This window comes from Aquarana catesbeiana, linkage group LG13, assembly GCF_042186555.1.
Source record: "Aquarana catesbeiana isolate 2022-GZ linkage group LG13, ASM4218655v1, whole genome shotgun sequence".
Taxonomy (NCBI): Eukaryota; Metazoa; Chordata; class Amphibia; order Anura; family Ranidae; genus Aquarana; species Aquarana catesbeiana.
The window spans coordinates 178,930,451-178,943,588 of NC_133336.1; the positions used below are offsets into that span (position 1 = coordinate 178,930,451).

Here is a 13,138-nt window from a genome sequence, read left to right on the forward strand (position 1 = left end):
CCCTTCCCCCCCTCCCCCTCCTCCCCATCCCATTCCTTCCCCTTCCCTCATTCCTTTTTTCCCCCCTCCCCCTTTCCCCTTGGTACACTTCCTCATTCCCCGCATCCCCTATCCTTCCCTTTTCCCCCTCCTTTTTTTTCTCCCTCTCTTTCCCTGCTTATGCCCTTCCTTGTCCTTCCTCCCTTCTCTTCCTTCCCCTTTCTCCCCCCCCCTTTCCTCTCCCCTTCCCTCCTATTCCTTCCCCTTTCCCCCTCCCTTTCCTCTCCGCCTCCCCCCCTCCTCTTCCCCCCCTCCCCCTCCCCCTCCCCCCTTTCCTTCCCCCCTTCCCCTCCCCCCCCTCTCTCCCCCTCCCAAACCCCCCCTTCCCCTTTCTCCTTCTCCTCTTTTCCTTCCTTTCCTTTCCTTCCCCCCCTTTCCCTTTTCCTCTCCTGTCTCACGCCAACATTCCGCACTTTTCATCACGTTGTTAATTTTCCAATTACTACATTATCATTATCAAACATTTTTTTTTTATTTCATCTTACTATTTTTTACCAAACTAGAGTCCGTTTACAGATCCCCCGTGTCCGCCACGGGGGGAATTGTGTTGGGTTCCACTGTCCCACTGTTTCCACTTGAGCGGGTGAGCTTGTCCTCAGTTTTACCTTGTATGTACTGTGTTGTGATTACTTTTTGTGACTAATGATGTTTGCTGCATTGTTTATGTATGTAACTACATATGCATGTATTTAGCTAAGTTATTTTAATCACTTTTTAGATTTGTTTCTCCTGAAGAAGCGGTTCCAACCGCGAAACCGGTCGAGATCAAAAACTCCACACATATCCCCTGTAACAACTCTGCGGGTTACCCTCGCTGTATTCAGTGTGGTATTTGTTTTTATGATTGTATGTAATTATTTTGCGTTGTAATTTGATACTTTCAATTATTAAAATGTATATACCTTTTTAGAAATTAGAAACTGCAATATCATTATCGAGTACCGCAATAGTCCCAATTTTCAATTAATGGGGGTACTTATGTGAATAGGCATTAGCAGCAACTGCCGCCACATTTCTGCCCTCACATTCCTTCCTTTTGTTGTTGTTACCATATGACTGTGCTGTGGGTTTTGTCGGCCATCTTGCTGTAGTCTATCATGTGGTAGTGGCCTGGCTTTCGTCTGCCATTTTCTTTTCTTTTGTTGTTCTCTGCCATGTGGCTACGGTTGGCCATTTTCAATTCCTTTGTGCGTGAAACCGTGTGACAAGAGCCACCATTTTGTTTCTAGGCATCATTTCTGTTTTCCTTTAAGTGAATGTAAGCTATTGCAGGTTAGCTGTGTTTGTACTTTTTATCAACTTTTCAGTATAATGCCCCGTACACACGGTCGGATTTTCCGATGGAAAATGTCCGATCGGAGCGTGTTGTCGGAAATTCCGACCGTGTGTGGGCTCCATCGGACATTTTCCATCGGATTTTCCGACACACAAAGTTGGAGAGCAGGAGATAAAATTTTCCGACAACAAAATCCGTTGTCGGAAATTCCGATCGTGTGTACACAAATCCGACGGACAAAGTGCCACGCATGCTCAGAATAAATAAAGAGATGAAAGCTATTGGCCACTGCCCCGTTTATAGTCCCGACGTACGTGTTTTACGTCACCGCGTTTAGAACGATCGGATTTTCCGACAACTTTGTGCGACCGTGTGTAGACAAAACAAGTTTGAGCCAACATCCGTCGGAAAAAATCCTAGGATTTTGTTGTCGGAATGTCCGAACAAAGTCCGACCGTGTGTACGCCCTATAAGAGTGGGGATTTTTGTATTGGATTTCAGTTTTGGCGGGAAAATGCGCCATTTTGTTGTGGCCTGGCTTTTTTGTAGTCACCATGAGGCCATGGTCCGCGGCCATCTTGAGAGGAGCAGTGTTAAGTTATTTGTGCTTTTTAGCCTGTAAATCATGCCAGAGTGAAAGCTGCTCCAATTCCTTTGTATGTGTGTAGCCATGCGGTCTACTTTGCATTGCTTGGGTTGTATCGCTTTAGCTGAGGTTTTTTCTATCGCTACATAGCTTGCGGTAGTAAAGAGAGGCTTTGGTTTTAAAACCCCTTTTATATTATTTGATCGTGTAACTACTGAGACATCGTACAACTGTTGAAATAGACAACAGAAGGCTATCCCCATTTTGTTTTTTTTGTTTTTTTGTGATTAAGAGAAGCCACATTGTTCTGTAGTGAAAACAAACGGAAGTGCGCTGTGTAGTTTAGTCTGGCGACGCAGTGTATGGGCGTATAACAGAAAACGCTTGTGTATGCATACACTGTGAGGGGTATTCTCACATTCTTTCCAGCCAGGTGACTGGGTCGTTGTAAAGAAGCTTGAGGGATGAGACCACGCCAGCCACTGCAAGAAGTGGCTCAACCACACCAAAGAATGAGGGGTATCTTTGTTTATTTATATTTTTTTGTTCAATAAATTTTAGCAAGGGTAATAATGAAAAGCATCCCAACTTATTGTTTAAAGTGTATTCTCTGACTAACTAAGAAAGCGAACAGGACCAATCGCTGGGTCTACTCTCAATCCACTGAGCTCTAGTGCCCCAGCGATGAAGGCGGTACATGATATATAGGATGTTCATATTGGTATGAGGAGTTTTGACAAACTAGTAAAATCCAAACAAGCTTGTCAATAGAATTTAACAATACATTTCTAGAAGGTAAAATTAATTATAATTTTAACAATAGCTCTGGTTCTTGCCAGCTTTGGTATCGGGATAACTAGGTAGCCTACAAGTGTGCTTCAACTTTAGTTTGGTATTAATGCGGATCTACAGCTTATAAGGTAACTCCCCCTAATTCAAGAGGTTCATGTGTGCTGGTGAAACTCTTCCCAGCATCTTATGTCACGGCCGATCGTGAGGATCTGATGGCGCGAGAGAATGTAAGAATGGCAGGGACAGCTGGAAGGGAATTGCTTGTACATGGTGGGGGCTTGAGCTTATGAAACGATTGAACAATTTCTCATACACTGAGGATGGGATGTTTCATGTAACTGTTGAAGCTACAAGGAAGTTCCCACAGTCCAAGGGGGGTTTCTGGGAATTCATAAGTAAAGATTGTTGTACCTGGATCGGGGATAGTAGTGACAAAGTTCAGGCCCATATGGATAAGGCTTAGATCCCTGCAAGGCAAAGCCAGAGCTATAGCTAGTGAAGGTTGGAATCCCTTTAAGGGTTTGGGAATCGTTGGGGATTTAATTTTTATTTTTCAGCTGATCATCGTTGAAGGAAGTAGGGGTATATTTACTCATGTTGTTTTTATTTCTATTCCTTCTATATGTCGTGATGAGGTGCTCCTGTTGCCTGATTGGATGCGTGACCAGAGCCCAAGCAGATGACCACATCTTCCTCAATGAGACGCCCCGAAGCCCAACCCACATACAAGACACAGAGGATCCCAGACCAAACGGCGATTACTACAGCTCACCATGTCATCTCTCCTGAAAAACAGAGTCTACATGTCAAGCCGTGTTTTCCTTTTTTATGGACTCATATGGACTCTAAGGACCGATTCATTTCCAGGTGTAAGAAGATCAAGTTTCATCGAGGGACAAATAGGAGCATATGACAAAAAACGGAGGGCTGTTGTGGAAATTTTTATAAATGTATGTTGTCAAATGTCCCCCAGTATCGGTTTTGCTGTAATGCGCTCATGTGAGCGTATTCGCACATACAGACGTTGGCGGAAGACCATTGGCCGCGAAAACCTTCCTGTGGACATGGCAGATCTGTTGCTCTTTTAGGGATGTTCGTTTATGCCTCACCAAGAGACTGGCCACTTCTTGGCGACTGCATTAATGACTCCGAGCAAACATGTCTGTGTACATGGGAAGTGGAACTATAGCATAACTATATGAAAATTATGGCTCACTGAGCCATGGTTTTGTATGGTTCGCGTCATTGAAAGCATTTAGTCGGTTTGCACACGGTCTTGTGCAGAGCCATCTTTCCAGTGTTCCTTTGTCTCACAGAAAGCATGGCTCTACGCCTGATCATTTGCACACGTCACTGCTAGTCTATTTAAATGTAGACATGTCTGTGATTGGTTCTGTATTTAACCCTGTTTGAAGGGTTTCAGTATTGTCATATCCTATGTTACATCCTTGTCATGGTCATGTCCTTATTTGGTAATGTCCTGTGTTGTCCACATGCTGTGTTGTTAAACCCTTAAATGGTCATATCCTGTGATGTCACTTCCCATGTAAGAAGTGATTGGCTGCTGGAACCATAACTTCCTGTTTATGAAAGCTTTTGTGTTAATAAAAGGGCATGCTGGCTAGTATGAGGCAGAGATGCTGACCGAGCTGGGAACGTAAGAAATGGTGCTAATGTCTGTTTACTTGGATGAGTGGGTTTTTAGGTAAGATGCATTATATCATTAGACAAAATGTTATTATTATTAGAGACAGGAGATTTGTCTGTGTGCTCTGCGTACAGCCTAATTTTGCTGACAATTTACTTCCTCTTTAGGCTCCTGAACTTGGCGCGTAACATGTAGAGCGAGCTATGTTACGACTCTACAACACATCAAGCACTCTGGAGTCAACCTTACCATATAGAATTTATTCTATTCCTATGTAGTGCACTAGGTTGATGTTAGAGTGGTGAATACGTAATATACAGGCAGTATATTTAGCATGAATTTTAAGCTCAACTGTTTGTTCAATTTTATATTATGTATTAAAGATATTATATTTTGATCTAACCTGTATACTGGTGTGCCTATAAAGTCCAAAGTCCCATGTTCTATTATCTATTTCTATATAATCAGGACTTAGCACATGCACCATTTTTTATATCTACAGTACCACTCTGTGGTGATACAAGTCATTTTTTGTTAGATATTACATATCTGTCATTTAATTGCTTTTGGGGATTACAGTATTACAACTGAGTTTTGGCTGTTTATCCAAGACTTGGCTGACTAATACCCTGTTTAAGACACTTCTCTAGATTAGGTAAATCTGAGAGACCTAAAACAAGCTGCATTGTGTCATTGTGTTGACGCAACATGTCTGAACCCCAGATTGTCAGGAGGGCTGGAAAGTTCACAGGGTCAAGACTGTGCAGAAGAACATGCAATTCTAAGCGACCCCCAAAGGGGGCACTGCTACATATGATACTGTTATCACATGTGATAAAGTTTAGTGAATTGACCCGATAGATTTGCATTGTGGAAAGAAGCAGTAAAGCACAATCACTGTGTAGCACTGCAGAACAGGAAGCAGAGATGACTATGTGATGAGCAAATATGGCTGCTCCAAAGTACATAAATACTTTATTACCATTATTTACATCAAAGCTGATCTCTTTTATGTTTTTACTATAAAATCATAAAAAAAAACTAAACATTAGAAACAGTATATTGTATTTTACAAATAATTAGTTCTGGCACATTTTCACTGTTCAAATATTACATGGTATAACTTGAATTTCCCTGTTCTGTGATTTCAGAGCCTGTCCCAGACCCAGTTATAAATTCTGTGATGGAGGAGAGGACCAGTCACTGGTGTAATGTGACTCTTCAATGTTCTGTACCAACAAACTCTTCACCATTGAACTATAACTGGATATACAAGCACAATGACTCCGTCTATGAAGATAGTGGAGACACAATCCACATATCACTGAACTACTCCTGGGACATGGAGTTCCAGTGTATAGTACACAATCCTGCTGACTGGAAGAATGTCTCCAAACAAGAAAGGTGTAATGCACAAGGTGGGACATTCATTCTTAATGGCATACCAATGCAGCTGCATTGCAGTGCATCACCACACATGGTGATGCACTGGCATGCATTGTGGTGCACCGCATTACATAAAATAGTGTATGCACCTTTTTGAGTGTATTAGGCAGTCTATTCAAATAACACATATGCTAAACCTATAGTTCATGATGCATTAGCTTAAAGTGGAAGTCCAGGCTAAAACTAAAATTCCTGCATCTATAGCCAACAACATTCTAACACTAACCTCTCTAGCCCTGAAAAGAAAAAATCAGTATACATACCTTTTCTGCAAGCGATCCGACCCGATCTCCAGCGACGGAAGCTCTGCAAAGGATACGGCCAACAACGGCTGTGAAATGAATGGGAAGTGATGTCACCCATAGAATTACTATGGGGCTTCCGTTGACGGACGTGTCCTCTGCACCCTTCTACACAGCGAAGCAGCGGCTGACAGCTCAGCATGGGATCAGAGCTTCCGCCGCTGGTTATCGTTTCTTAGCAGCTTCCAAAACGGTCTGTGTACTGATTTTTTCAGGGCTAGAGAGATTAGTGTTAGAATGTTGGTGTAGAAATGTCTTCTACTTTAACCACTTCAATACCAGGCACTTTCGCCCCTACCAGTAGGACAATTTTCAGCTTTCAGCTCTGTCGGACTTTGAATGACAATTGCGTGGTCATGCTACACTGTTCCCAAACAAAATTTTTATCATTTTGTTCCCACAAATAGAGCTTTCTTTTGGTTGTATTTTATCACCTCTGTGGTTTTTATTTATTGCGCTATAAACAAAAAAAGAGCAACAATTTTGTAAAAAAAAATATATATTTTTTTTACTTTTTATTTATTGCTAAACAAACTAAAAAAGACCGACATTTTTGAAAAAGCAACCCGTTTTTCTTTGTTTCGGTTATAACATTTTGTTTTCTCCTACACCGATGGGCACTGATGGGCACTAATGGTGCGCACTGATGAGTTGACACTGATAAGGTGGCACTGATGAGGAGGCACTGATATGTAGAATCGATGGACACTGATAAGCGGCACTGATATGCAGCACTGATGGGCACCAATGGGTGGCAATGATATGCAACACGGATGGGCACTGATAGGTGGCACAGATGGACACTGATAGGAGGTACTGATTGGCACTGACAGGAGGCACTGATGGGCAGAACTGATGATGAGGTACTGACAGGTTTTACTGTTGGGCACTAATTGGCACTGTGAGGGGCACTGTCATCCATTTTTTTATGGGGCACTGACTGGCAGCTTATGGGCCTTTTTTAGCAGCTGTGGTGGCACATCTGATGGGGCTGTGCTGATAATCAATGTGCTTATTATCAGCACAGATCCCCCCTCTGGCAGGGAGACTCGCCGATGCAAAACCGAGAGATTCAAAACCGAGGAATGCCGTTTACCGGCACTTTCTGGTTCACGCGATGATCATCTGTGATTGGTCACAGCTGGTCACGTGGTAAGAAGCCTCTGTTAGAGACTTCTTACCACGATCGGAGATGCAGCGTGTCAGACTGACACGTTGCACTCGTGAACGCCCCACTGCGCACCCCCGCGGGTGCACGCCGACATTGCTGGACGTCATATGACGCTCAGTCAGGATAACTGAACCACTTCCCGGCCATCAATCTGCTATAGGCTGGGGGCGAGAAGTAGATAAAGAGGTTGTAAACCCTCAAGGTTTTTCACCTTAATGCATTCTATGCATTAAGGTGAAAAACCTTCTGCGATGCAGCAGTCCCCCAGAGCCCCCCTTTTACTTATCTGAACCTGATCTTTCCAGCATTGAGAATGAGCCGCTGTCTCGGGTCCTCATTGGACAGATTTATAGCTGCAGGAGCCATTGGCTTCCACTGCTGTCCATCAAATCCAGTGACACAGGAGCCGGGGGGCGGGGGCAAGAGCTGCTGTCTGTGTCAATAGACGCAGCAGCAGGACTCGGGAGCATGCCCACAAGAGTGCCCCCTTGGAAAGCGGCTCTCCGTGGGGGCACTCGATGCGGGGAGGAGCCAGGAGCGCCGCTGGGGGACCTCAGAAGAGGAGGATCGGGGACACTCTGTGCAAAACCCTTGCAAACTCTAGTATAACAAGTTTGTTATTAAAAAATAAAAAAATAAATAAAAAAACCTTTACATCCCCTTTAAGTGTTAGAACATTTTAAATAAACAAAATAATAAAGGATGTTGCCTGTTAAATAAAAATAAATAACATTTTTTTTTATTCCCCCCCCCATACAATAATTTTCAGTAATAATTGTGAAATTAAAAAATTGTGGTGTCCATATTACATTAGTGATCAGTGTAGGGGTAAGCCCTTACATTTATGGTTAGTAGAAGATTGCCGCTTATGTTGAAGGTTAGTGTAAGTGGGATATCAGTTCATCATTGCTCAAGGAACCCATTAGGAATCTCAGGTGGAACCCTAAGGTTCTACGGAACCGTAGTTGAGAATGGTGGATGTAGGGCAAGAGAGTGGCCTTGTCTGAGTGAGAAGCAGATATAGATCACTAAAGGTGGACCATTGGAGCATAGAGAGCTGTGGGCATCAGTGACATAAGAATTTAGTTATTACACACTTACGTAGTTTCTGTGAACTGTGGCTATTATATAGCTTGTGGTAGAGAACATTTTTCAGACTGAAGCCACACAGGTTTCATTATGACTGTACAATTTCCATTTCATCACCATTAGGTTTATCAACAACTGCGTAGCACGAGGGACTACCTAGACAATCTGTTTAATGTATAGATAATCCAGTAGGCCATGGGAAAATCTATAGAAGATTTGTAAAATGAAATTGTAATGTATTTGGCTTAACCGCTTCCCATCCGTCGGGTTTGAGTGGTGATGTCTGAATGATGCCTGCAGCTACAGACATCATTCAGATATCTTCTTTTAGTGCCGGCAATTCCCTACACCATAAGAACAATGATAGTGGTTTGATCATTCAGCCCCTTAATCATTCTTACAGGCGGTGGGAGGGGGACATCCCCTCCCGCCACCCTCCGGTGCTCTCTGGGCTCACCCCTGCGATTGGCAAACTGGAGAAGGAACCAATCGGCGCTGGATGCTGACCATAGAGATTTCCGATGAGTCAGCATCAAACTAGAAAAATAAAAGTAAAATTAACAATAAAATAAAAAAGAAATTTAAAGCACCCCTGTCGCCGTGTGCTCGCTAGCAGAAGCGAATGTATATGTAAGTCGGGCCCACATATGTATACGGCGATCAAACCACATATGTGAGGTATCACCACGAACATTAGAGTGAGAGCAATAATTCTAGCAGTAGAACTCCTCTGTAACTCAAAACATGTAACCTGTAAAAAATGTGAAAGCGTCACCTAAGGGGATTTTTAAGTACCAAAGTTTGGTGCCGTTCCTTGAGCATGTGCAAATTTGAAGTGTGTTAAGTATCTATTTATTCGGCGTAACATCATCTTTCACATTATGCAAAAAAATTGGGCTAACGTTACTGTTTTTTTCTTTTCAAACATGAAAAAATAACACGTTTGAAAAATTGCTGCGCAAATATCATGGGAGATAAAAAGTTGCAATGATCGCGGTCTCTGCTAAAAAAACATAAATAATGTTTGGGGGTTCTGTGTCATTTTCTAGCAAAAAAATTATGAATTTTACACGTAGGAGAGAAATGTCAGAATTGGCATAGTAGGCAAGTGGTTAAAGGGGTTGTAAAGGTAATTTTTTTTTTTTTTTAAAATAACAAACATGTTATACTTACCTTCACTGTGCAGCTCGTTCTGCACAGAGTGGCCCCGAACCTGGTCTTCTGGGGTCCCTCGGCGGCTGTTTCAGCTCCTCCCCGCAAGCATTAACCACCTTAATGTGAGCTCCCTCGCATGGTGGTGAGTGCTTGCGGGCGCGCTCCTGTGATACAGCCGGCGGCTTTAGCCGCTCGCTGTATCACTCGGCCCCGCCCCCCGGCGCGCCGCGTCATCGGATGTGATTGACAGCATCCATTCACTGCAGCCAATCAGCGACCAGGCTGAGCTGCAATGGAGATGACGAGAACGAGCAGCGGAGATTCGAGGCGTCAGGTAAGTAAAACGGGGGGGCTGGGGGCGGCGGTATTGTCAAAAGTTTTTACCTTTACAACCCCTTTAACCGCTTGACGCCCGCCGGCCGTCATATGACGGCCAGAAGGTGCGGCTCTCATTCTGGGCGTGCGTCATATGACGTCCGTCCATTTAAACAGGGAATGCGCGCAATCGTGTGCGCGCAGCCCTGTACCTTCGGTGGCAGCGTGTCACGGAGACACCGCTCGCCACTGAGGGGGGTGAACAGCCATTGGGCATGGCTGTTTACCACGTGATCAGCCGTGATGAAGTCACGGCCGATCACAGATGGTACCGCCCCACTTGCGCGCCACATGCGCGCGAGCACGCTGCGCATGCACGTCGGTTGCAGCGTGTTCCCGGGAACCCTGCTCGTCACCGACTCTGGTAAACAGCCATTGGCCGGCGGCTGTTTACCACATGATCAGCTGTGATCCTTTCACAGCCGATCACTAAATGTAAACATAGAGCGGTAACGAGATGTTACCGGGTTCTCCTCCTCACACACCGATCGTGTGTGAGAAGGAGATTGCAGTAACATCTCGTTACTGCTTACAGTGTACACCAATCACACTGATTGCCCCCCCAATAAAGAGGACCTGTCACCACCCATCAAAGTACCTGTCACGGTCCATCAAAGTACCTGTCACAGTCCATCTGAGTACCTGTCACAGTCCATATGAGTACCTGTCACAGTCCATCTGAGTACCCGAGTATCTGTCACAGTTCATTTGAGTACCTGAGTACCTGTCACAGTTCATCTGAGTACCCGAGTACCTGTCACAGTCCATATGAGTGCCTGAGTACCTGTCACAGTCCATATGAGTACCAGAGTACCTGAGTAGCTGTCACAGTCCATATGAGTACCTGTCACAGTCCATATGAGTACCAGAGTACCTGAGTAGCTGTCACAGTCCATATGAGTACAGAGTACCTGTCTCCACCCTTCAGAGTACCTGAATACCAGTCACCAGCCCATCAGAGTACCCGAGTACCTATCTGTAGCCCATCAGAGTACCCGAGTACCTGTCACTAGGCCATCAGAGTACCCGAGTACCTGTCACCAGCCCATCAGAGTACCCAAGTACCTGTCTGCAGCTCATCAAGTTACCCGAGTACCTATCTGCAGCCCATCAGAGTACCTGAGTACCTATCTTCAGCCCATCAGAGTACCCATCTGCACCCCATACCTCATAGAATATACATTGGGGTGTTTGCTTTCCAAAATGGGGTCAATTTGTGGGTAATTCCACTGTTCTGGTGCTCAAGGACCTTCAAAAGTGTGATAGGAGGAATAAAATGAGATGTGTAATTTATGCTCCTAGAACGCCTGAAGGTACTACTTCAATGTTGGTCCTCTATATGTGGCCAGGCTGTGTAAAAGTCTCACATATGTGGTATCGCCATACTCGGGAAGAGTAGCAGAATGTATTTTGGGGTGTAATTTTTGCTATATACATGCTATGTGTTAGAAATCTCTTATAAATTGACAACTTTGTGTAAAAAAAAAAGAAAGCAGTTTCATTTTTTTTCCACATTTTCCAAAAACTTCTGGAAAAAAATGAACCGTTCAAAAGACTCATTATGCCTCATAGATTTTACTTTGGGGTGTTTGCTTTCCAAAATGGGGTCATTTTGTGGAAAATTCCATTGTTCTGGTGCTCCAGGGCCTTCAAAAGTGTAATAGGTGGTTGAGAAATGAGATGTGTCATTTATGCTCGTAGAACGCCTGAAGGTGCTACTTCAATGTTAGGCCTCTGTATGTGGCCAGGCTGTGTAAAAGTCTCACATGTGGTATCACCATACTCGGGAAGAGTAGCAGAATGAATTTTGGGGTGTAATTACATAGTTGCCAACATTGTAAAAAAAATTTTAGGGACACTTTTTTTGCTGTAGGCGGAGTCTTGGTATAATTAGGGGGCGGGGCATGCATTTGTGGGCGTGGCACAGGCTAAAAGCAAAAATGTGGCGTGGTTTACGCGAAATAGTGGGCGTGTCTTAAATGGGTGTGGCTCAAAGGGGGTGTGGTTAGAGTCTGAGATGAATGAGGGATGGAGAGGGAAAGGGGGGGAGAGGGATGGAGGGACAAGAGCCCCAGATCCTACACAACAATGGAAATATGTGTATGCTAGAAAGTTTAACAATCAGCAGATAAAGATACTCCCAACACCTGGTGTTAGCACTTCAATCATCCTGTCACCATGGTTGTTATGGTGTCAGGATGATAGAAGTGCATTATTTCTATTATTACATTGTAATATAAAATGAAATCATTCAACTCACCATAATGCTGAATCAGTGGGATCCCTGAGTGTGTCACCTGCCAAAGTCACCTGCCACTAGCCATCCGTCCTTGCATCAGGTGCCCCCAGCAGAGTCCGTCCTTGCATCAGGTGCCCCCAGCAGAGTCCGTCCTTGCATCAGGTGCCCCCAGCGGAGCCCCCCCTTACATCAGATATCCCCAGCGGGGCCCCCCTTACATCAGATGTCCCCAGTGGAGCCCCCCCTCACATCAGGAGTCCCCAGCGGAGCCCCCCTTACATCAGGTGTCCCCAGCGGAGCCACCCCTCACTCCAGGAGTCCCCAGCGGAGCCCCCTCACATCAGGAGTCCCCAGCGGAGCCCCCCCTCACATCAGGAGTCCCCAGCAGAGCCCCCCTCACATCAGGAGTCTCCAGCGGAGCCCCCTCACATGAGGAGTCCTCAGCCGGGCCCCCCTCACATCAGGAGTCCTCAGCGGAGCCCCCTCACATCAGGAGTCCCCAGCGGAGCCCCCTCACATCAGGAGTCCCCAGCGGAGCCCCCTCACATCAGGAGTCCCCAGCGGAGCCCCCTCACATCAGGAGTCCCCAGCGGAGCCCCTCACATCAGGAGTCCCCAGCGGAGCCCCCCTCACATCAGGAGTCCCCAGCGGAGCCCCCCTCACACCAGGAGTCCCCAGCGGAGCCCCCCTCACACCAAGAGTCCCCAACGGAGCCCCCCCTCACATCAGGTTCCCCAGTGGAGTCCCCCCTCACATCAGGTGTCCCCAGTGGAGCCCCCCTCACATCAGGTGGAGCCCTCCTTACATCAGATGCCCCCAGCGGTGCCCCCCCTCACATCAGGAGTCCCCAGCGGAGCCCCCCTCACATCAGGAGTCCCCAGCGGAGCCCCCCCTCACATCAGGAGTCCCCAGCGGAGCCCCCCCTTACACCAGGAGTCCCCAGCGGAGCCCCCCCTCACACCAGGAGTCCCCAGCGGAGCCCCCTCACACCAGGAGTCCCCAGCGGAGCCCCCCTCACAT

At 45.8% G+C, this 13,138-nt stretch overlaps 1 protein-coding gene across 8 annotated transcripts in view; it reads left to right on the plus strand.

The window, feature by feature from the left end:
- LOC141117456 (CD48 antigen-like) overlaps positions 1-13,138 on the plus strand; it is a 155,065-nt gene that overhangs the window by 86,517 nt on the left and 55,410 nt on the right. For all 8 annotated transcript variants that reach the window (XM_073610329.1, XM_073610331.1, XM_073610328.1 and 5 more), the window contains exon 3: positions 5,493-5,759. In XM_073610329.1, coding sequence (XP_073466430.1) covers positions 5,493-5,759 — 267 coding nt within the window. The remainder of the gene's footprint in view (positions 1-5,492; positions 5,760-13,138) is intronic.